General features: G+C 39.2%; 1 protein-coding gene across 2 annotated transcripts in view; it reads left to right on the top strand.

Moving 5' to 3' along the window:
- armh3 (armadillo like helical domain containing 3) overlaps positions 1-24,446 on the top strand; it is a 160,378-nt gene extending 135,932 nt beyond the window's left edge. For both annotated transcript variants that reach the window (XM_076277747.1, XM_076277746.1), the window contains exons 24-26: positions 390-468; positions 10,237-10,353; positions 24,242-24,446. In XM_076277747.1, the coding sequence (XP_076133862.1) occupies positions 390-468; positions 10,237-10,353; positions 24,242-24,334 (289 nt within the window). In that variant the 3' untranslated portion in view covers positions 24,335-24,446. The remainder of the gene's footprint in view (positions 1-389; positions 469-10,236; positions 10,354-24,241) is intronic.
- Positions 24,447-24,917: the final 471 nt, after the last annotated feature.

Below are 24,917 nucleotides of genomic sequence, written 5' to 3'. Positions count from 1 at the left end.
TAATGTGGGCAAGTCATTCCAACTTGTCACACCGACCTAATTGATGCAGCTGCCATATTGGATTTTATCAAAAGGTTAAAAAAAATCACAGGCCACAAATTCTGTCCAGCGATCACCAAAATGTGCACAGATGATCTTCAGACAAAGCCTCACCAAGCTGTCTATATTCTTTTATTTGGTTATTTTACATGTAAATTGCTGTTAATGCTTACAGCCATGTGTGTGCCACAATGCCATCAAGTTTTCATGGCAACTCTGGCCTTGTGGGCTGCTTGGCCCTTTCATCTTTGCTTGAAGCTTGACGCTTATGTGTTTATCACTGTGGATTGTGCAGTAAGACATTTGATACATTCACACATACAGTGTGTAATAATATTGTATTGTTTCAGGGCCATTATAAACCATTTCAGTCCTAAGATTGAATCATATGCTGCAGTGAACCACATCTCACAGCTTTCTGAGGACCAGGTAAGCTTATTGCTTATTGGGCCAATCGGGCCACTTTTGATTCACTGGACAATGCAATGCCTGTGTGGGATGCTATCCAAACTAAATAGCTCTCCTTTTGTTAACTATGTTTTTTTTTATTCCAAACTGTTGTCTTGAATGCATTTCTCTGTACAGTATATTAGTGAGATTTTTAATAATGAGAATCACACCAGTTGGACGACTACTACAGGAACCATGGAGGTATTATATAGAACTGGGTAGAGGGAGGAAGTACCGTCCCCATTCATTGCAATGGCCCATATTATGCTAGCTACTTAAAGGTGCTTTAACCCTTAGAACCCTAAGCTGTTTTTAAGGCATTTTCACTACCTTTATACATAAGGATTTATTCTGGTCATTGTAAGCAGTGTTTGGAATAACGCCGTTTAAAAGAACGGCGTTAGGTAACAACGTTATTTTTTCACTAACAGGGTAATCTAACTAATTACTTTTCCCGTCGTTACAACGCCATTAACGTTACTGGACGTTAAATGCAGTGCGTTACTATGCATTGATTGAATAAACTGTGTAATCCGAACACACCCTGGCTCACAGCTAGTGAGGAGGTGGGTTAATAACGACGTAAGCGAATATGATTGGCTAAGGCAGAGTCATGTTTCATGATAGCCAATCAGAGCCAGTGTTTACACACTTGCCAGCACACGTGCCACACACACACATGCAACAGCTAAAATAGAGATTCGACGAAACAGCAGAGGTCCAGAGCAATCCGAAAAGTTGGCATTTTCAAGGTGGAGGTATAAGCACTACTTCAAATTTATCAAGGCAAGAATGTGCATGTAATGTGTACGTTATGTCCAGGAGCGAAGACTTTGTCGACATCCGTTGTAAGCAACTCTAATTTAATGAAGCATCTTACACACGCATCTAAAGCTAGTGGCCAAAAACACTGATACCTCCACCACAGATGATAGCTCGCCATCCACTAGCAAAGAAGGACTCGGAGCAAAGTCCTCCAAGCAGCAAAAGCTAGATCTTTCTGCCTCACAACAAAAACCTATGACACAGGCTGAAGTCAACCGTAGGTCTGTCGATGTGCAATATCTTGAATTTCCACTTGAGGATCAATAAAGTATCTATCTATCTATCTATCTAATAAATATCGAAAGTTATGTAGCCTACAAACACCTGTCTGTTCTACTCATTTCAACTGGCTGCTCAAAACTGCTCAAAAAATCAAAATTCTTTGACATATAGCAACTTTTTTTGTAACAGTAACGCAAATAGTTACTTTCCCTGGTAACGAGTTACTCTTATCATAGAGTAATTCAGTTACTAACTCAGTTACTTTTTGGAACAAGTAGTGAGTAACTATAACGAATTACTTTTTTTAAAGTAACGTTCCCAACACTGATTGTAAGTGCCACACACACATATTATATATTGGTTTTTTTCAGCAGAGTCTAGGCTATCCATCCTATCCTATTAGTACTAGCGTTGATTTTATTTAGATTTTTAAAGAATTAAAATATAAAAAGCATATTATAAAAATTCTTATATTTTGACATGTATCTCACCACAGCAAGCTCATAGCTCTACATGCATTTCATGTGTGTGTAGGGCAGACTATCCTGAATCTGGCAATATCATTGCCATGGTGGAGGGATTCTCTGGGGCTGAACAATTTACAGACATATGTGGTGTGGCCTTACAGAAATAAATGCCATTTTTTTATTTAGTGATTAAAAATGACCTTTATGCGCTCCATATCTGTGACACAAACTGATCTGACCTGACTTGATCCGAGTTTATGTGTTAGCCTGTGTGTGCCTATGGTGTCTGCACTCATGATTCTCTACAACTTTTTACTGCATTGCCATGAACAAAGTAAAGGCAAAAAAGGTGTTTCTTTGTCGAACAAATTGGGATGCAATGTGAGCCTTGAATTGGATGCCATGCAGGAATTTGCTAGGATAGAACATTCTTTGCCATAGAGAAACACACAATAGCGTTGGATTATAAACATGCTTTGCCACAAAAAAAACAGACAAAAACGTGAGGTAAGTCGAGCTATATGAAGTTATTATTTTGCTGTCACTTCGTCTGTTTTCAAATTATAGCTCTGTGTCTCCTCTTTTATCTGACACGCGTGACACATATCTATCCGATCACAGGTCCGCGAGTAATTCAAACGAGAGTAATGGGTGTGCAGCGTTGGTTTTTGTACATGACGTTATTATTTTGCAGGCACTTTGTCTGTTTTCATAAGCCAGAAGGATCGACATACTTGGTACCAATAGATAGCCCTGTGTCGCTGTTTCATCTGATATGCTTGCCATATCTATGCACGGGTTCGCAAGTAATTCAAACGAGAGTAATGGGTTGGCAGTTGAACGCAGAGAAGTATAGACTGTAATGCAATTTGATTTAATTTCATGATTTTTTTTAATTTTCATACTTTAACATACAGACAAGTGTGTGGTCTTGTTGGAAAGCCCCACTTCTGCTCTGTCACGCAATAAAGGTTCCATCTCGCTGCGATGAACAGTTGCGGAGAAATGTAGCAGAGAAGAAAGGGTGTGTTTTTTGACGCACTTTGCGTCAATCGGGTTCTAAGGGTTAAGCGATGTTGGGTAACTTCACTTCTGTTGACATTCAAACAAACAGAGAGCTAGTCCTAGCCCTGACTCCCCCCGTTTACAATGTCAATGTCAAAACAGCATGTTGCATAAGGATGATGCTACTTTTTGGGTCCTCTCGCAGCAGATCTAACTTGAGCGATATGCATCTCCATTTAATTGGGAACGTGTCTGAGCACGCAGGAGAGAGAAACAGAGCGGGAGGTTCCAACTTGGTGTTGATAATTGATATCTCCTTTTTTATATAAGAAACTTTTAAAAGACAATCATGAACAGTAGTTCCCACTACTGACCATTATAAACTGTGAGAGGGCACAGCCATAGGCACAGCACTAGCCATAGTATATATTTGAATTGAGCTGGCAAAAGATCATCATGAGAACGCAAAGGCACAATGGGCCTCATTCACCAACCGTTCTTACGAAGAAATTTGTTCTTAAAACCCACTTACGCAGTTTTGACGAAGATTATGGTATTCACCAAAGAGTAGTGCTGCCACTAACGACTAATTTTCTAACTACTAATCTTTCGACAAATTTTTCGATTAGTCGACTAATCTAAACGACTATTTTTTTTTTAAATCAAGTGTTTGTTATTTTGTTGTGTATGTTTTATTTTGAACTCAACTAAAGGGAAAACGTAAAATATATATCACCCTACTTTTGTTAGAAGCTGTATTACTGTAAGTAAACTGTTCAAAAACATTATGTATTAAAAAAAAACACCCATTTAAAATGCTACCTTCAGATCTACAGTAATGTCAGACCTTTGATAGACTTTATTTGTATGCCAGTGTTGCCACCGACATAGACAACTTCTTTGACCTGAGGCCCGGTCATGGCATACTTTGGGGTCATAGGGCCCACCTACATGAACCCACCCCCCATCAAATTATCATTATATCACATCACAATTATTATTGTTATGCTATATTGTTATACATGCACTACAAAGCAGCCAGTGTTTAAAGTGCTAACATTGTTCACAAAAAGTTTGAAAACATGCACATCAGAGGACTGCTTTACTAATGTAAAATATAATTAGAATAATTCCATTGCTTTTGCATGGTTGCATGATAAATACTTCTCAAAACAACAGCAATTATATGGGTGTCATCGTTTTGGGATGTTTCCCTCATGCAAGCATCATATACTGGTAGGCAAATGGAAAGAATATTTACATATTTAATTATGCCACAAGCTTTTGGCCACGTTATTCAAATTTGACTATACAGTACTCTAGATAGTGTATTATAGTCTGTGCTCTGTTTTTATGGAAGTTGCATAAATCCACATTGTTCTATTAAATGTAGTTTCATAATTAAATAGCTTTCCAATAGGTTGAATTGGAGATTTGCTACCAACGTTATCAAGTGGTTTCAGTTTCTCTCGCGCATTGAATGAACGCTCATACCACCATTTAATTGTATGCCTCTATGTTTGATGACACCAAATTAGCAAGTAATTCATTCTGATTGCAGAAAAGTTTGTTTTCTTTTTCTGTCGGTCCGCGGTTCCTTGATCAATTGCGCAGCAAATTATCAGACGAAGCCCCGGGAATAATTTTACTCCGCGGCTCCGGACCAGCAATGTCCACGTTATGGCCGGTGCTGGTCCGCGCGGCCCATAGTTTGAGAAACGCTGGACTTTGAAAGGCGACAGGAGTTGAGGACTTTGCAAATGAGCCTAACATCAGCATGTTCAAAACAAGTAGGCTACAGCACTTTGCGCGTCTTACCACATAGGTTACTTCACTTTATCAGTTGGCTTGAATGCTAAAAAAATATGCGTCGTGACTTATTGACCATGGGAAATGACGCGCACCTTGATTGTTGATATCACGGGCGGCGGCATGTTCGGTTTAACGTTTTTTTGTATGAATGAATTACAGTAATGACACGCCGTTGCGTTGTCAACGTGAGACACTTCACTTCATTTATTTCAATTTCCACAATAGGCTACTATATTAGTCAGAGTCTGGACTAGCGTAACCTACTAGCTTAGCTCCCCCCACTTAGCTCTGCCTAATAATTAATTGCGCTGAAGTTAACACTTGCGTGCATAGTGGGGTTTAAAACATGCCAAAGTCTTAGTAGCCTGTTTAACATCCAAAGACAGTCATTGTACTTTTCAAGAGTTAATAACATAGAGTTAATATAACATTACAGCCGTGTGAGACCAAAAATAAATAGGCGGTCAATAGTAAAACGACTCTTCGACTAAAAAAATTGCCGTCGACTAATTTTCATGGTCGATTAGGTCGACTAAGTCGACTAATCGCGGCAGCACTAAATAAATGTTTAATGTTAAATATAGCCTATATATCTGTACATATTAAAATTGTTACAGATTATGTAGGCTACACAGTATAGTTACTGTAGATCAAGTTAGACAGCTCCAGAACTCATGCCAATGATTGTCTTAAAGGAGCCACACCACTTATAGCTTGACGTAGCTTGAAGTACTTGAGGCGTCTGAGGTGGAAAAGACGCTGATAACCCTTTTTCACCAGTGAATTAATGTGCTTGGTCCAAGTCAGGTCTTCAGTAATATGGACTCCAAGATATTTAAAACTCTCTACCCTTTCCACTTGAGAGTCATTGATCATAAGTGGTTGATACATCTTATGCTGATCACGACTGAAATCTATAAACATCTCCTTGGTCTTCGTAACATTCAGGAGGAGGTTGTTTTCCTGGCACCAGTTGGATAACCTGTCTACTTCACTCAAGTAAGCCTGCTCATTGTTCTTTGAAATGAGGCCAACTACTGCTGTGTCATCAGCAAACTTGACAATGATGTTGGAATCATGTACTGCTGTACAATCGTATGTGTAGAGGGAATACAACAATGGACTTAAAACACATCCCTGTGACGCTCCTGTATTGAGAGTAAGGGATGAAGAGATGTGACTATCCACCCGCACGGCCTGGGGTCTACCAGTCAGGAACATCATCTTACACAGAGATGAATTCAGTCCAAGATCTTCCAACTTAGTGAGTAGTAATACAGGTTTGATTGTATTAAATGCTGAGCTAAAATCTATAAACAGCATTCTCACATAATTCCCCGCCCTGTTATCAAGGTGGGCTAATGTATGCAGTATGCAGTATACAATTGATGGCATCATCAGTAGATCTATTAGTCCGATATGCAAACTGCAAGGGATCTAGATTTAAGGGCAATGATGAGCAGATGTAATTTTTGACCAACCTCTCAAAGCACTTCATGTCTATAGACGTCAGAGCAACTGGACGGTAGTCTTTCAGGCCAGCAGGATGTGAATTCTTTGGAACAGGAACAATTGTTGATCTTTTAAAACAAGTTGGTACAGTTGACTGAGCCAAAGAGAGGTTGAATATTTCGGTGAATACAGGAGCAAGTTGATCTGCGCAGGTTTTGAGTACTCGTCCAGGAATGCCATCTGGACCTGCCGCTTTTCTGGTGTTCACGCTCCTAAATGCTCTCCGCACGTCATGCTCTGAGAGCGTCATGAACGCAGTCTCCACTGGGCCTGACAGGACTGACGCGCATTCAACATGCGCCTGAGTGATGTCCTCCGCGTTTTGGTCAAAGTGCACGTAGAATGTGTTGAGCTCATCTGCCAGCGAGGGGTCAGCGTTCACAATGGTGGAAGTTGGTGATTTGTAGTCCGACATCGTCCGTAGCCCTTGCCACATACACCTGGAATCTGACTGTTTAAACTGGGACCGGATCTTTTCCCCATACCGTCTCTTGGCTTCTTTCACCATTCTCCGTAGATTGTATGCGGCAGCCATGTCTTCATGATGGCTTTGGGAACAGTGCCATCCACAAGCACAAACCCTACTACTGCCTCTGTAAACTCATAGATGTTCTCTTCAGATCTGAACACATCCCAGTCCACAATGCTCAGCGCATCTTGGAGCAGGGTCTCAGACTCCTTGACCAGAGCGTCACCTCACGCATGGCTGGAGGCTCGCGTTTCAGTTTTTGCTGGTACCTGGGCATAAGGAATATTGCAGAATGATCTGATTTACCGAAAGGAGGAATAGACTTGGCTTTGTATCCATCTTTGAACAAGGTGTAGCAGTGATCCAGTGTCCTCTCCCCTCTGGTGTTACATTTGACATGCTGATAAAAATCCGGCATGACCTTCTTGAGACGGGCCTTATTGAAGTCACCAGCCACAATCACAGCTGCATCCAGGTTGTCATTTTGTTGCTTTCTGACAGTCCCGGATAACTCCTTCAGTGCTGTATCAGTGTCCGCTTGAGGTGGTATATAGATGGTGGTGACGATGACTGATGACTCCCGGGGAAGTTAAAATAGTCTGCATTTCACAGTGATGAGCTCCAAATCAGGTGAGCAGTGTTTTGCTAGTACCTTGACATGCCGGCTATCACACCAGCTGTTGTTCACAAAAATGCATACCCCCCCTCCTCTAGTTTTGCTAGAATCCGTCGTTCTGTCCATACGATGTACAGAGAGAGATTCAGCAGGCTGAATTGCATGGTCCAGCACTGACGGTGTTAACCATGTCTCAGTTAGGCAGAAGATGTTACAGTCACGTATGTCTCTTTGGTATTTCAATCGTGCCCTTATGTCATCCAGAGATTGGACATTGGCTAATAGGACACTTGGCAACGACGGGCGGTGAGCCCGAGTTCTGAGCCTATTTCGGACTCCGGCCCGCTTTCCGCGATGTTTTCTCCGCTTGCATCTTTTGAAGTCTGCATTCCTGAGAATTTCGCTCGGGCAGATTGATTCTGTGAAAAAGTTGTCAAAAAGTCCATTGTTTTCCATAAAACCAATGTCAATCAGTGCCTGGCGACTATACGTTACACGGCCCAGTGCAGTTGGTCTAAATAAAATAAATAAAATAATGGAAAATATTAAATAATAGCACAGTGTGGTAGGAGCCCGCAGATAGGCGTCCGAACGCAGCGGTGCCATGGCAACAGATTAGTTCTGAACAGTTATTTCTCTACTGGCTCAATTATCAAAAAGATGCTTTCTCTTCGTCCTGCCTAAATTTTAAGCAGGTAGTTCCGTAGAGAGACGTTAGAATAAATTAGCGTTTGCAATTGACAACGTTGTGATAAGTAGGCTATAACACTAACTTTGCAAAGTTAACTTGAATGCATCAATTTTGAACAAAGTTGTGTAGGCTACACCGCACCAGTTGTAGTCTGCACACTGTTTTGATTTGCGAAGGGAAGGTGCGGGCTGAAGCCAACCTGTTTGAGGGAGAACGGTGCAAGAAGAGAATGCGCGCTCTATCCTGCGCATATCTCTACAATGAAATAACATGTCTAGGCTAATCTATATTTTCAATAAGCAATCACTGCATGCCTATGGAAACAATAAGTCAATATGTTAGAGATATCAAGAGTAACGCAGGAATGGACGTTTCAGTTATTCAGTAACCAAAAATGATTATGTCTCATACAAAGTTACATTTCAAAAATGATTATGTCTCGTACAACGTTATATTTCAAGAGAGCAATTCCACATTTCTTTTTATGCTTGGATAGGCAAAGCAATTGCGAAGCGCAGCAAAGCATAGCAGCAACATGTTTAAGCAGGGTTCACCTTTTTTCAGAACTCAAATATTTCTGAATAATTTCCCTCACCATCCCCATGTGATTTATTTGTGTCTGTCAAACTAAAAAAAAATATTTACACAAGGTTCTGGCTTTACATCTCACATTTCAGTTTTTCCCCCAAGGTCTCTTGGCAGCATGTTGCAGTCCATTTTTATTATTTTTCAACAACTAAAGGGCTTTAAAGCAAAGGATACTGTTAACAATCTTGGTGTCATAATTGACAGTGATCTAAATTTCAACAGCCACATGAAACAACAACTAAATCAGCTTTTTACCACCTCAAAAACATTGCCAAATCCCTCACTCTGGCATATAGGACACTTACTGAATCTGCACCTTGCTATCTTAATTCCATGATCCTACATCCCCTCTCGCTCACTGCAGTCTTCTGAAGCGCAAACAGCAGCGCTGCGCTATGAAACAGATTATTTTCAATGGCTTGCACACACAAGAACTGGTTTGCCGCTGCGCCAAGCAAAGCACAGCGCAAGTGCCATTTTGCTGCTGCTGCGCGTGCCATGGTCGAAGTTCAACCATGTTGAACTTTGACCACGGCGCGCTATAAATCCTAGGTCTTTTGTGCTGAGCTCGGTGGCAACAACAACAAAAATCTTTGGGACATTACCTCAACCAAAAGCAACCAAGCGGCAAGCTAAGCGCATGTCATCTTGAGTCATCTTGAAGTCCCCTTGATGAGTGTCTGCTATGTTGGCCTTCCATCAACATTAAGAGGTCACAGTCAAGACTCTTCTTCTGTGATTGGTGGAATGAATGATACCTACTGCTCTTCGTTCAAGTTTTGGGATTTTCAAAAAGTGTTAAAATTCATAAGTTCAGTGTACCTTATGAAAGTTGTAGTTTGTATGTTTATGGTTATTGTTATTATTCTGTTACATTTTATTCAACCCATTACTAATATAGTATTTTTATTATTATTAGCCCACATGACTTTACTTAAATATTAAAGTTAATTTTAATGTTATTGTAAGTTGCTTTGGACAAAAATGTCCCTGTATACTGTGCTGTAGAAGATTCTGTTAACACCTCCTGGGCAAACTTCACAAAGACGCTTTGAAAAAGCGTTGCATTTTTAATCAATCTATGTGTTGACAGTGGACAGCTGGCAAGTAGCGATACAGTAGCTTTGACATTTCAGCAACATCTTGTGGAATGGAATAATTGCTTGAATGATTTGAGTCATCTTAAAATTGGTTTTAGTTTGTTTTCTTGCTGTGACATGTACATAGTTATAGAGACTACTAACTTAGAAAGCACTGCTGCATACATTTCAAGGGTTAGTTTGTTTAACATTGAATTTTAAATTTGCACATACCTTCATCTGACATTTCCTCATACAATTGGTGGTATCACTGACTGGATGTGCAGAGGTTGCATTGGCTCTAAACAGTCTCTTTTTTGCAGTGGAACTAGAATACTACTTTAAAAACTTGTTTGAATTTGTTATCCAATAGTCAATTGCAAGAGGTTGTTAGTATGCCCATCACTGAATATTTTGCATTTTCTTGGTGCACCTGCTTTACATGATGTTTTTCCCCTTAGGTACTAGAGGTTGTTCGTTCCAATTATGACACACTGACCCTAAAGCTACAAGATGGACTTGACCAATTTGAGCGATATTCTGAGCAGCCAAAGGAGACCGCATTCTTCAAAGAGCTGGTGAGACTAAAATGTTCATATTTTGTGCTGAAATTCTAAGATTCTAGAAAAAAAAAACAGTGGCATAGAGGAAAAAAATAAGAAAAAATAATTCTAATAAAGCCTGTGAAATAAACTCCATTGAAATACTTTAACAACATTAGCTTCTGATTGTGAACATGTACACAGATTCTAACGGGTTGTTGTTAAACTATTTTGTCAATTTACCTTTTGATAAATTTCAGCACATGTAAGACAAAAGAAGATTAGCACCAGAGACAGCAATTGCTCTAAAGTGGTTGTGGCAATTTTATGTGCAATCAATCCTTGGCTTACTATAGCATTTCAGGTCAATTGACAAGCATGGGAGAACATTGTTTGTTGTGTAATATAGTATAAGTCATAATGTTTTTCTGTTTATTTTACAATTTACACACTTTAACATTTAAAGGCAAATTAGCTGATGTATTTGGGATAGTATTTCAAATCATTCTTGTTAATATTTAGCTAATGTTTTGATATAATGGTACCTGGATTTACATGTTTCACAATAATTTTCACACTTTTTGAATACCTTGTCTACTTTTTCAAAACTCTTTCAAAACTGTCCTCTTTTTCAAAGCTCCTGCGCTCATTAGTTCACATTTAGTGCAGAATTCACAATCTCCATCAAAAGACTTAATAGTTTACAATCCTTAAAAGAGCACATCAACATTTTGGGAAATTTGCTTATTCGCTGTCTCTCCTCGCTGTCTCGGTGTGTGCAGTAACTCAGTCTGATGTACCCCCATGTTAGCCTAACTTAGTATAACTCATTGAGGTAGTCAGAACCAATTAGCCTAATAGCTCCCAAAAGTTAGAAAATAACAGCATTCTCCTTTTTACTAAAAAATAATGTCCTTATCGTTGTAATTTTGTGAATTTTAATCGTTTAGTGCTCAAACTCAGTCTACTGTTCAGTCTACTACGCCGATAACTTTGGGGAACGGTGGTCAGAGTAGGCTACGTTCTACCACTGAAAATGGAGTGAAAAAAATGAAATCTAATCGAATAAACACATTAAAGTAAGCTAGAGGTGTAGTATCTGTAGAACCAGTCTGTGATTCCCTAATCACAATGATGGCAATTGTATCTGAATTAGCCAAGCCTATTCACCACGGAGTCTAATGTTGTCTAACGTTGCACAGTTGGTTACAGTAGGTTAACATTATCCTACAATTGCCTACAGTTAACTGTCAACTGTCAAAATAAATAATTCGACCTGACGGATCATCAGACTCATTCATATCAGTGAACTGAAACACTGGTACAACAAACCCTGACACACAGTCTGTTTCCCCATAGGTGGATATACCTTTCTTTTTAAAAAGAAAACAGCCAGGTTCAAGTGAGAACGTATAAGATAAGCCTTTAGCTTAAAGGACGAGACAGACATGCTGATGGGCTAACTGTTGCCGGGGGTTTTCAAGGGACAGAACTACAGCCTATAAAAAATAGTTAGCTCACCAGACTGCAACCTTCTGTGTCATCACGCAACTTTACCCTTTACGAGTTGAAATGGTAACTAATTCAATTATAGAATAAACTAGCAATAACAACATCCAAATAATAAGGCAATATAATTAGACCAAATGAAATTGCTGGACTATTAGAAAGCACCTGATATGAGCTGGACTTTGAGGTCAGTGATTGTTAAACAGTGTTCGAATTATACCGTGTGCTTCGGGGGGTACAGCTATTTTGACTGGTGACGTCACTCTCCATTTTATAAAGGCTTACAAACATGATTTCACACTTATGGTTCACAGTCAATTTTCCTTCGAAATATAGGTCATATGACCGCGGCTGGCTGGCCGACAAGTTAAAAGAAACTAATCATACTAGCAAGCACAATGCACCCTACACGTTATGGTAAGGGTTGAATTCGGGCAGGGGTAAACACTGTTTCAAGGTGCGCCCCGTGCGTAAAATTGCGCGCCACAGTCAAACAATATATTTTTTTGGTATAGCAGTGCACTGCAAACATGGAAATGCATACAGACAAATAAATAGCACAGAAATGGCAAACAAGACCCAGAATTGTTTACAGATGGACTATAGAAAGTCTCCTGTTTAATAGCCAAGTTCGCCTAGCCTAATACAATGCTTGCCTTTTATTCGTTTTACTTATAGCCTAAGCCTAACATAAGCAAATTTAAAAAATGACTTGTTCGACTTTTGTTTACGGTTGGAAAACAAATATCTTCACGTTGTTTAGCCTAGGAATTTCATATAATGTATCCTAGTGCATTGTGCGCCTGCTATATCACAAAACGCTTGTGCAGCAATACGCTTTTATGACAGGCTGATCTCTAATAATGCCAACGAGGAAAGACATTTCAGGTCCAATTGACTTATTATATGTTCACGTAGCATTTCAAACAAACTGCAGGTAACGTTGCAATTATGGGGGTATATGGGCATTTGCTTAAAAAAGGTTGAGAACCATCTACATGCGAAATTCCCTGAATATTAGTGCAGACTTACTCTTGTTAAGACATTAAGAATGAAACTGGACAAAATGATACATCGCCTCATTAAACCTCTCCCCGTGTCAGTATATCTATGGAATTCCTCCTACGGCATGTGGTTGTAGGCCTAATGACTTTTAAGCTAAGCAGCAGCGATGGTCGTGGCCGCTGATTGGAAGGGAAACCTCAGATTAAACCATAGCGATCAATGTTTTTCAAAGGTTGGCTATCACTATGTTACAAAGGCAGTGAAATATTAGGCAAATGTATGGCCACTGCTTGTTAACCCATTCGTATATCAGGCTTTTGCAGCCTACACTGTGCATTTGTGTTAGGGCTGGGCGATATATATCGTCTGCGATAATATCGTGATTGTTGTTTTAACGATGTGCAAATTTACATTATCGAGTATTTAAATTACTTATGGGGGAAAAACACTCGAAACACATTGAAACCCCATACATTCACTAAATCCAGGAGGTGTATGCAAGAGAAGCCCCGTTGCAGCAGAGCAAGTGTCACATGATCCCTAGTGGGTCCATGTTGTCACACGCAGGTCTAATGTTTATTTTGTGTAGCGAGATCAAGACGAAGCCTACAAGGGATTTTGTGCAGCTACTTCTGTTCACGTAGCATTGATGAGACAGTCCTTTTTTCCTACATGGTATTATATCAAGTCAAGTCAAGTCAGTTTTATTTAGTATAGCGCATTTAACATGCACAAAGTGTAACCCAAAGCGCTCCACATACAGGATATTGACAAAAAACAAAAGACAATAAGACAAAAAATGCCAGACGGAGCGGCATAGTCGCCAGCGTTGACACCACATGACAAAAACATTTAAAAAATAACAAACACAAAAGATGCCGGACGGAGCGGCGTAGTCGCCAGCGTTCCCGTGACACTAAGACATACAAGACAGACAACACAGCAAATTGAAAATAAATAAATAAAATAATAACAATCATGTTAAAATTAGTCCAATTTCCAACCGGCTGAAAAAGTCTAAGGGCAATGATGACCCGCGTGAAACTGCCAATGCAAGACCAACAAAGTTCTTTCACTGACCAACTCAGAGAATTTACTGGCAGTCTGGAGAGCAGAGCACCGGAAGAACAACAGTCTGAAGTCATGATGGGCGATCTTCCTGCTGATCAGCAGCTCTGTGGCTTTAGCAAGGACCGTTTGTTGCTTCATGGCTCCCGACGTCGCCATCAGAGCTCCCCACCTCAGCACTCAATCCAGACTGCAGGCACCCAGCGTCAGAGGCTACCGTTACGTTAACGTTAAGGCAGCTCGCAGGTCAGCTGCAGCTCGGTGGTCGTGGCAGCTGCAGATCTCTCGCAGAGTAGGCCAATTGCCCTGAGCAATCTTTCCGTCCAGACGAGTCCAGACAGAGGATGTGCAGCGTCAGATAGAAGAGGGACGGCTAGTAAAGGCAAGCTCATCAGCCCAGTCGAATAGAAACTAACGTTACCGTTAGTTATCAACCAGAAAAAAGGACCAAGAATAACACAAAACGATCGAAAATATGTAAATAAAAGGTGAAAACATTAAACTTGACAAATAAATACAAAAATAAATAACAAAACATTACATAAAATTACGAACATTACATAAAAACAAACAAAAACATGATGCCAGACGGAGCGGCGTGTCTCGCCAGCGTCCCCGTAACCTAGCAACCAGATATGGAGAGAAAACATTTGCCTTTGAGTATTTTAGTAGTCAGTTGTAAACAAAGAACTCTTCTCATGTAACCCTTTTGTAAACGCTCTAAATATCTACGTGTATCAATTATGCTAACCGTTAGCATCTCTATGGGATTTCTCATATACATTAGCCATAAGCTAACGCATTAGTTTCTATTCTGTAACTTGAAATGCTAGCCTACATGATTTCTCTTAAACAAAACATCGAAGGGAATAACCTGAGATGTACTCTGTTGGTCTGCTTAGTTTTACAGTGAATTCTAAGTAAAGGTTTTTGAAAGGAACTTCAGCTTCAGACTTTCTCTTGAGAAACTGTTAGGCCTAGTCATCTTCTCTAATGTAGCTAGACCATGTCATTGCCACACACACACAAGTGGGGGCAAAATTGGAAATGTGTCATAGAGTGACAATGCATTGGTTGATTTGGTTAAAAAGTCAGGTTAGGTTATTGGTTATTATTGTATTGATGCTATTCATAAATAATGAGCTGTAAAGTAACTCAGACTTTTACAATTTTTTTTAAAGGATATCGACTAATTATCGTTATCGTCAAAATCACAAAAAATATCGAGATATTATTTTTTGTCCATATCGCCCACCCCTAATTTGTATTAATTCATCAGTATTATATCATAGCAAAAAACACAATCTGTAACATACCAGAGAAATGGTACAGCCCAATGGGGGTGAGGGTTTGAATCGTATTTCATTAGATTATGTCCTGAATTGTTGGTATGTGATGGTGATACTGCATTTAATTACATGCAATATTGGATAACATAACATTTTATTACATTTTTTCAGTACCCCCCAAACTATTATTTTCATCCCTTTTGGGAGAGTCCAAGTCTCATCTAGGGGGTTCGGACCCCCCCAATACCCCCCGTAATTCGAACCATGTTGTTAAACCTATCTCTTGTGCATCAACCTAGCCGTTTAACTAATTTTATACAATGCCTGTTACCAAGGGCGTAGGTTTGGTCTCAGCTTTGGTGGGGACATCCCATTCCCCCCGTACTATATATAGTTATATAGTATTTTATTTATGTTACTGAGTACGGAAATGCACCATAGTTTAGGATTGAATATGTCTATGAATTTATGCGACTCTAAATGTATTTAGATGTATCTTGTATTTGCTTAACTGTAATTGGAATTCTTTTGCTGTAAGATACCAGTGCCTTAATGGCGATTTCCTTTGTTATTTTAGACTGTTGGCAATACAGAATATCACAATACAGAAGTGAATCTACTCCTTCTCATTATATTATACAGCAATGCTGCTGACTCCAACTGAATTGACAATTTGACATAGGCTAATAATTAGAACCTCACCTGAAGCCCTGATGCTGTTTCTTCAACCTGCCATCCATCTGTAGTGGTTTGATGCTGTCTTTCCTGCATACAAAGTGGTTCATTCATTTTGTAGCCTATCCTTTGGCTAGCGAGTTTAACCCTCCTACCATATTGTATATGATAGTGTTATTTGGATATTATTCATCAAATAATGATTCATTATATTTGAATTACCAACAGTGTTAACTTATTCACATTGCCAACACGTTTTTACAGCATGTGTCATAACAATGCAATGACAGTCCTTCAAACGAATTTGGGTCTCCCTTTTATTTCTCTGCATTGTGTAGGCTACACTCAGAAAAACATAACATAAACAGAATAGAAACGAAAAATGTCCAGATCCAATGTTTATTGTGACTTCCAAGATTCTAACTTATATTAAGGTAGGCTAATTAACATTCAGTGACTTGGTAATAGCATCTATTGTGATAGCGCGACTTCTTGGTTGAAAGATTACAGAAGCTACAGTAGGTTTATCTTTAACAATATCCTGGGTAACATATGCTATCACCAGTTAATACTATTTTTCCACATAATAGAATCTGCATAATTTGAAAGCCTGGTCACTACCACTGCTAGCTTGAGTGGCTAGTTATTTTGCTTAATACTTACACTCTGCTTTATGAAAAAGCTTCGTATGTCCCCTTTCTTCTTCTTGGGTGGCATAGCTGATCTACACACCACAAAAAGGGGTTTGTATGTATGCTGAAGGGTAAAGGGAATATAAAAATGTTTTACTCTGGCCTTTTATGGGGTAGGCCTATGTATTGACAGACAGCCCTGGTAACTTACCGTTGTCGTTGACACACCCGCTCGCTTGACTACCAGTGTGTGCAGCCTGCGTGTCAGATAACCCTTCCCCTTCCCCCTCCCCCTCGGTTTTTCAGCCAATCAAACGACGACGTTTCTTGTTCTGTCGTGCTGGCTGTCGGAATGATCAGCAGCACAAATGAGTTCGCTAAAATATTGGTGGGGACAATTTTGTCATCTTAAAATATTGGTTAGGACTAGTCATGAGCGTCCCACCCTAAATCTACGCCCATGCCTGTTACCATAAAACTCCAAATAATAGCCCGGACTTTTATTCTCCCAAATCGCCAAACTGCACCGGCTAGTATTACAGACAGGCGTCTATATAAGAGAGGCCTTTAATTCCTTTTACACAAAACTTTTCCTCTGCAAAGATGGAAATATTATCGAATTAATTATTATTAATTATTACACGGCTCTTCAGAGTGCTGCAGAAAGTTCCATTCACATGAATGGGCCTTCCCAACGTTCGGGCCTATGTTAAATCTACATAAATCACCGGCAAAGCATTTAATCACCGCTGTCAATGGCAACGGGTTTTGTGCTTCTGATTAATGTCTTTCATATCACTACGCAAGGACTGGAACTTCATTCAAACGTGAAAGCAGACGGTTGATCAGCTGTGTTCTAAAGAATGTTTGATTCAAGTTCAGCAGCGTGTGTTGTTGCGAACTATTTGTTTCTCAGCAAATGCCACGATGAACGGTAACAAATAGGCTAGGTTATGTAGGCTCAAGTCATATCGTGGGGAGTTTATTATTTCGTTTTGGCAAGTAGCCGTGTAATAAGCGGGATAATGTATAGAACGCCGGTAATTATCGGAACATAAGTCCCTTCAGGACGAAACAAGACCCCTCCGCTGCGCGTCGTGACTTATGTTCCGATAATTACCGGCGTTCTATACATTATCCCTTACTTCAAACACACTGAATGTCTACCCTTATGACTAGGCTATCTGATGACAATTACAGATCATCATTCATTTAGTGTTGAGATGTTGTTCATTGAGTGAAATAAGATCCAAATAGCGGGGATAGCCAGAACAGATGAAACACGTTTTAATCAAACGTAATTTACAAAGAGATCGTATCACACTGAAAGCTCATATTTTGTCACTAGCAACCTAGCCCAGTGATTTTCAAAGTGGGGGCCGCGAGGGGGTGCCAGGGGGGCCGCAGCAAGTTTAGAAGCAAAAATAAAAGCAACAAATAAATACATTTGAAATGTTTTAAATATACCTATTACTATGAAGGTTGTTATACAATGCCATTATAATAATTTGTTGCATATCTGAACATTATATTTTCCACGATAATGACTGGGAATAATTGTAGAGTGATAGCTCTCCTATAGCAGAAAGCCCCAAATGCAATTTTTACACACTGTATACTCCATCGCGTAGTGCTTGTGGCTAAAATAATTATTAGGATTAGCTTAATATATTTTTACATTTACTATAGTATTGTCGATGGGTTTAATAACAGATCAAGGGGGTCCTTGGCCAGAACCTAGTGGTATTTGTGGGGCCTTGTCGTGGAAATGTTTGGGAACCCCTGACCTAGCCTATATCTACCCTCTGTCCAATACGGTTGCATTATCAGCCCTGACCAAAATCGTTCAGGAATTATTTATGCAAAAGTGGAACGTGCCTATGTTTTATTCTCCATCCTTTTCCGCACAATGGAAACAGTATGAGAGAGCATGAACCATATAATTTCTCCCGTATGTTATTTGCCAAATTTGGCAACAGTCAGCTTACATTTCAAATCATAGCCTACTACTTTCTCTTCATCGCCATGGCGGTACGCATTTAGAATAAAGAATAACGTTCGCGAACCCTTTTGTTTTGTTGCCAGCATTAAAACAAGCTTACCATCAGCCTATCTGCAAATTTGAAACAAAAGGGATGAATTGAACGATGACTAAGTCGGACATATAGGCATAGTTATTATAGAATTTGGAACTCTAGCTTTTCCCCACCGCAGTCTTTTAATGCCATCTAATCATAACGTTAGCGTGCACAGTCTGCACCATACTGGCTTAAGCTCAATTCACACCAAATAGTCCAGGCAAAGTAAGGTCTGACCCAGAACTAATTGCAACAGAATTTATTTTCACATTTTTAGATTTCAATTGGTGATCTAAACACCATAGTAAAAGTCCATGAAAATCCAGTTGGTGGAAATATGTTAAAATGAGGGTTGTTTTAGGCATTATCCTTCAGCAAAAACTGACAAAACTGTAATTAGAATGTTGTAAAATAAGCATTCTAAAGAATATCTGATCCCATCTAACTTAACATGGAATTTTAGAATATTGCATTGTTGAGGAACATTCTTTTATTTTCAAAGAGTTAGTACATTTCTCAGGCTTATTTCAGACTTGTTTGTTGCTAATTGGTGTCTATTTTTTTATTTTGGCCCTTTGAATCAATGGAAATGGTTGTTCAGTCTTTAAATAGAGCCAGTGTGTTTTTGCATTTAAGTGTTCCACAATGTTAAAGTTGTACAACCATATAGTTAAGCATTATTCAGCCTAGGAAAGTGTTTTTGGTGGTCTGATTTAGAGGTCACTGAATCATATACAGTATATCACACGAAAGTATCAGTCCATTATTTTCCAAGACTTATAGTAATTGACCTCTTGCCCGGGGGGTTGACTGATCTGTTGAGACTGTCTGTCCAATCAGAGGGGCCTGTATGATGCCTCTTTACTTTGCACAATTTTGGCTAAAACAGTAATCAGACAGCACAGTATGTTTATGTAAGTGAATGAATGAAGGAAAATTGTAAAGGCAAAGTTGAAGATGTACATGATAATGTACAAATTCAACAGACAGGTGCAGATAACTGCAGCTAGCCTCCAAAGAGGTGACTATTGTTGTGACGTCTGGCAAAAGGTGCATGTTATACTAATAAATAAAGTTTAAGATTAATAATTAAAATGCATGCCTATGCATGGGTCATGGTTTTACCAAAATCATAGAACAGCCAAAATTATACATATTCTAAAAGCATATGCCCTACATGAAATATAGCATTAATCAGCTTATGTCCCATCTTCCTCCATACCATGCATAATACATACTCCTCTATACTGTATAGGTGAATTAAGTGAACAGCTGATACATTTTGGCCTGCACTATTAAGGGAAACAAATTAAACATCATAAACTATATATTTTCTAAAAGCATATAACCTCTAGAAGTGATATGACACCAAATAGGACATGTCCCATCTTCCTCCATGCAATGCACAATACATTGGCCTCTATTCTGTATAGGCGAATCTAGTGTAAAGCGGACACATTTTGACATATACTGTCTAGGGAAAGCAAATTAAACACCCTAAACTATATATTTCCTGAAAGCATATTACTTGTAGATGAGATATAACACCAGTTAAGACATGTCTCGCTTGCAACGACATGCAACATCTAGCCTAATTCACACCACTGCAACTCCTTTCTGCAATGGGCTTTAAACAGACGATCTGACGGGTTTTAGAAGATTTAATACAACCCGAAACTAAAAAACATGATGTAGAATAACTCCACACTAGTGGTAGGCCTAATGCAGTTTTGCATAGCCCCAGAAAATGATGCTGTTTACAAAGAGCCACTCATGATTCTAATGAAGAATCTAATTAGAATACAAAGACAATTGCAGTCAAAATACTTTACTGTGCAAATTACTGTGCACATCTTGTATAAAACCAATACAAAAAGTAGTGCAACTTGCAATAATTATACTTTTTTGAAAATTATACAATTTAAAATAAAAACTCTGCTAATATGCTTACTCTGTCAAATAGGCCTATCAGAAACATGCCTTATTGTTATTGTGTGGTTTACATGACGTTAGTGGTAGCCTGACATGAGCTTCGGTTTGGTTCGCTAGGCAAAACATTAACAAAAAAGTTTGTTTTGGTGGACTGATGACAGTCAGGATCATTTCTAACTAGCTAGTATTGGTCAGTGCATGTCTATAACATGCTTTACTTGCTACCTGGAAATTTCAGCGAATATTCTTAAGGTGAGATGAATGATAAGATCATTAAACTTCTCTGTGTTCGGTGGGTTGCTAACTAACGACATCACTGTAGGTGTTTTGTGTTTACCCTCACTATGCCTCGCAGTGGCACCATGCGTGTGTGTGAAAAAAGTCCCGTCTGAAACACTGTCGCGCGGCGCAGCGTTCCAAACATTGTGTAATCAAATAAACCGGTATGGCGGTATATTAAAAATTCATATCATAGCGAAAATATACACCGGTATACGGTGTGAACCGGTATACCGCCCAGCACTACTACTGCATAATTTCATGGAGTGCTGAAATGTACACTATTTTTGACCATTTCTGAACTGTGAAACTTAGCTAATATGTTTTGTGGTTGTAAACTTATTGCAGTATCATCATAACTATTCCACCTGTGTGCGCATGGTTAAAATTCTGAAATGCAAAATAATTTAGGCTACAGCACCAATATTTCTATCCATAGATAAAATAATCATTTCTAACCACTGAATTTCTTTTCAAAGTGTGCCAGATTGATACATTTAAACGTTAAAATATACAAAATTTTCGTACAGGGGAGCATACCCCCCTACGGGGTCTTCTGCCCCAGTACAGCTTGAGGTCTAATGGCGCCCCTGTTAGAGGCTGAGAGGCCTTGGCAAGCAACACATGAAAATAACACCTGTGAATATTACAAGTTATGATGGTACCCAAACATTAAATCCTGCACTCTTCAAGGCATTAATTAAAGTCAGCCACATATATCTGATGTTCTGAGACTAACTGAATTAGTTTAATGCCAAGGCATGTAACATGCACAAACATGCAATGCCCACTCCATCGGAGACAAGCAAACTTAATGATTATGAATGCTTTCCTTTGTGGTCCATTGAAAGTTATCCACGTATCACATAGTTAACATAGTTAAAGGACCTATATAAAAATGACCACTAGCGTCTTGAAACTGGCATTGCAGTCCAAAATCTAAATATTGGAAAGCAATATCTCCCCCTCTTCTTCCCCTTCCATACTCAAGGCTCTTGTGGAGCCATGGAGAATTTAGGTTGAGGATTCAATTCTGCATGAACGCAAGGTAGACTTGTAGTCAAGACTGCCTAAACTGAGACCAAGACACTACCAAGACCAGAGGGTATCAAGACCGAGACCAAGACGAGACCAAGGCCAGGACAGACTGAGTCAAGACCAAGACAAAGTCGAGACGAGACCGAGACGAGACCAAGACCAAAAACAAAACAAAAAACAGCTAGTGAGCTAGTGTTACACCATAACTTGCATCAATTGAATAAGAGCAGCATACTGGGGTAAGAGGTTCAGTCCTAGTTTAAATTCAATTTAAGAAGGTATTATTTCAACTACAGACAGAACAATGCAGAGACAGAGCATGTCATGAATGTGTGTCACTGTGAGCTCACTCACTGTTTAATGTTTTCGTAGACTGGGTGAGATAAACTATATATAGCAATTGCATGACCGCTGTTACTGCACTATTAGAGGATTGAGACTCCTTTGTCTGCTGTTGAGGACTGATATTACTGACTGACTGGTACTAACTGGTCCAAAAGTCATCTGATAAAACAGCTAACACATCCAACAGCTATGGGAAATATGTAACTAATTACAGTTATACTTAATTTGTAGATGAAATTGAAGATACACAATTATAAATTGCCAAAAATCAACAACAAACCACATGATACCAGCCCTTTAAGTGCTCACTGACACGGTTTTGATATACAGTATTTCTACTCAATGAATTTGCCAAAATATCTTAACGTTGGTGAAAACTGTTAATGTTTAAGTAGCCGAGAGACACTGATAAGTTAACTACCTGTGCTTAGCATGTAGTTATACTCTTAGCCAAAAATGTTTCTGTAAGTAAGTCTGTAAAGAACTGAAGCTTGCAAAAAAATATCCGTCCCTAAATAATTTATACCGCGCGTGTAAGAAGAGCATGTCATTATACATAATACTAACACATGCATGATCTGGTCATGTGAGATTGGTATGGATAAAGAGTTTGGAGCCAGTACCAACTGGCTAGCTTACCTCTCCGGATGTCTCCGCTCCAGGTGTCTGGTGAACGTTGATGTGCTCCCGGCTGTTTCGGTGAGAGAGACTTTGCAAAACTTGCATTTTGCAGAAAGCCCCTGGACTGCAAATTTCTTTATGTTCCGTGAATGCAAATTTAATGATGGCGGAATTCGCTGACATTATTATTAATAGGTCTGACTGAGACTGACAGCTACGATGTAAACCTAACGTTTCGCGCTGGCTACACTTGCGTCTTTTGATTGGATGAGCGCCAGTTTCTTAATCACAACAAAATACATGTATGCCATTGATTGGTTGCATTTGAAGGGCGTGAAAGGCGAAATAATTTAATGTTGCATTATCGAATGTTATGTTTTGTATCATGGACATTATTTGTTGCAAATCTCCCGACCACTATGTCGACCTGAGACCGCAAGACCAAGACAAGACCGAGGGATCCGAGACCAAGACAAGACCAAAGACGATCGAGACTGTGACAAGACCGAGACCACGTAAAAGTGGTCTCGAGACATCCAACTCTAGCGCAAGGGTCATTAAAATGTTTTGTCAAGTTTTGACAAAACACTTTTCTAATTTGTTTTAGTTGACTAAAAAAACCATTTCACTTGTCTGTAGACTAGATGTTTAAGCTGATAACATAAGGACACCTTAAAGCTAAACCATGATATATAATGTAATAAATATTTTATTTATTTCCATTTGTAGACAAAGTTAGGGAGCCACTAGAGAGGGATGAAGAGGGTTGCCAACTCCTGAAGCACACTAACATCACTCAAATTCACAATGTAGACCAGACTGAACAAAATAGCAGAAATTTCACAAACACATCTGATATCATTAGGGAAACCAGAGCTACATGGTCATTTCTAGACCAGAGCTATGTGGTCTTGAAAGTCTGCACTCTCTGAGTGCGCTTCTAGGTGATTTTGTATCCAGTGGCATTGCTAGCAGTTGAAAACATTTGGGGCTTAGCAGGGTCTAGGAAAATGCTGTAAATAGAACAAAAACGAACAAATATGCCTATGCATGCAGGGCCCATTGTGTCACTCACAGGAACATTAGTTTCCATACCACACACACTGTTTGCATGAAAACATGCTAGTTTACACTGACAAGGGACATGGTGAACATTGCCATAATTTACCAATAAACCTGTGTTAATAAATGAGAAAATATTTACTAGATTTTAATAGACAGACAAGTTGTTTGGACAACACACACACACACAACACTAGGTAAACAAACAGAGACTGCTTAGTCCATGTTTACAGTAAGTAGAGGAAAAATCCAGTGACCAAATGCCATGTGCATGTTCTTGCACAAAAACATAGAAAGGTAACTTCACAGATGAGGAAGTTCTAAGTAATGTTGTTTAATTACTGATACATTGCCAGTCTTTTACTTTTTCCCTTTGTACTCTTTTGGGCAGGTACGTTCCATCAGCTTGAATGTGAGGAGGAATGTCTCTCTCAACACTCTCAGCCAGGATGTTCTTCTTAAAGAATTCTCCTCTATATCTTGAGATCCATTAATCACAGATACAATGGATGAAATGTAAAGTGACAAATAAAGTACAGTGTTTGACAGCACCATTGTACATCTGGTATTAGATAAATAAAATGTATTGATCGTTACCGTTGCCTTCTTGGTAAAAAACATTTGGTGAAGTACATTCAAAGTCTGTGATAGTCCTTAGGGCATAGGAGTTTGGGTGGATTCTTATGCCAGACAGTTGAGGAATGAGTATACTTTTAATGGTTCAAGTATACTCTTTATTTTTGCCATTTACTTTAGAGTATGGGTAAATTGGTAAATTGTCACATTGGATTATAAAATCAAATAAGAAAAAAATAAATAATCTCAGGATTGAGGGAACTGAAATGTCACAACATAGTCCAGTGTAAATACACTCTCTCTCTCTCTCTCATTCTCTCTCTCTCTTTCTCTTTCTCTCTCTCATACACACAAACACACACACGTACACTGTTAACCCTTAGAACCCTAAGCTGTTTTTAGGGCATTTTCACTACCTTTATTCATAAGGATTTATTCTGGTCATTGTAAGTGCCACACACATATATTAAATATTGTTTTTTTCAGGAGAG

This window comes from Alosa pseudoharengus, unplaced genomic scaffold, assembly GCF_046254945.1.
Source record: "Alosa pseudoharengus isolate Yale_2024_CS ecotype anadromous, Long Island Sound unplaced genomic scaffold, YU_APseudo_1.1 YU_APseudo_1.1_scf_11, whole genome shotgun sequence".
In the NCBI taxonomy this organism is placed as follows: Eukaryota; Metazoa; Chordata; class Actinopteri; order Clupeiformes; family Clupeidae; genus Alosa; species Alosa pseudoharengus.
Note: the sequence above shows the minus strand (reverse complement) of the source record. Positions and strands in the feature narration are given on the sequence as shown.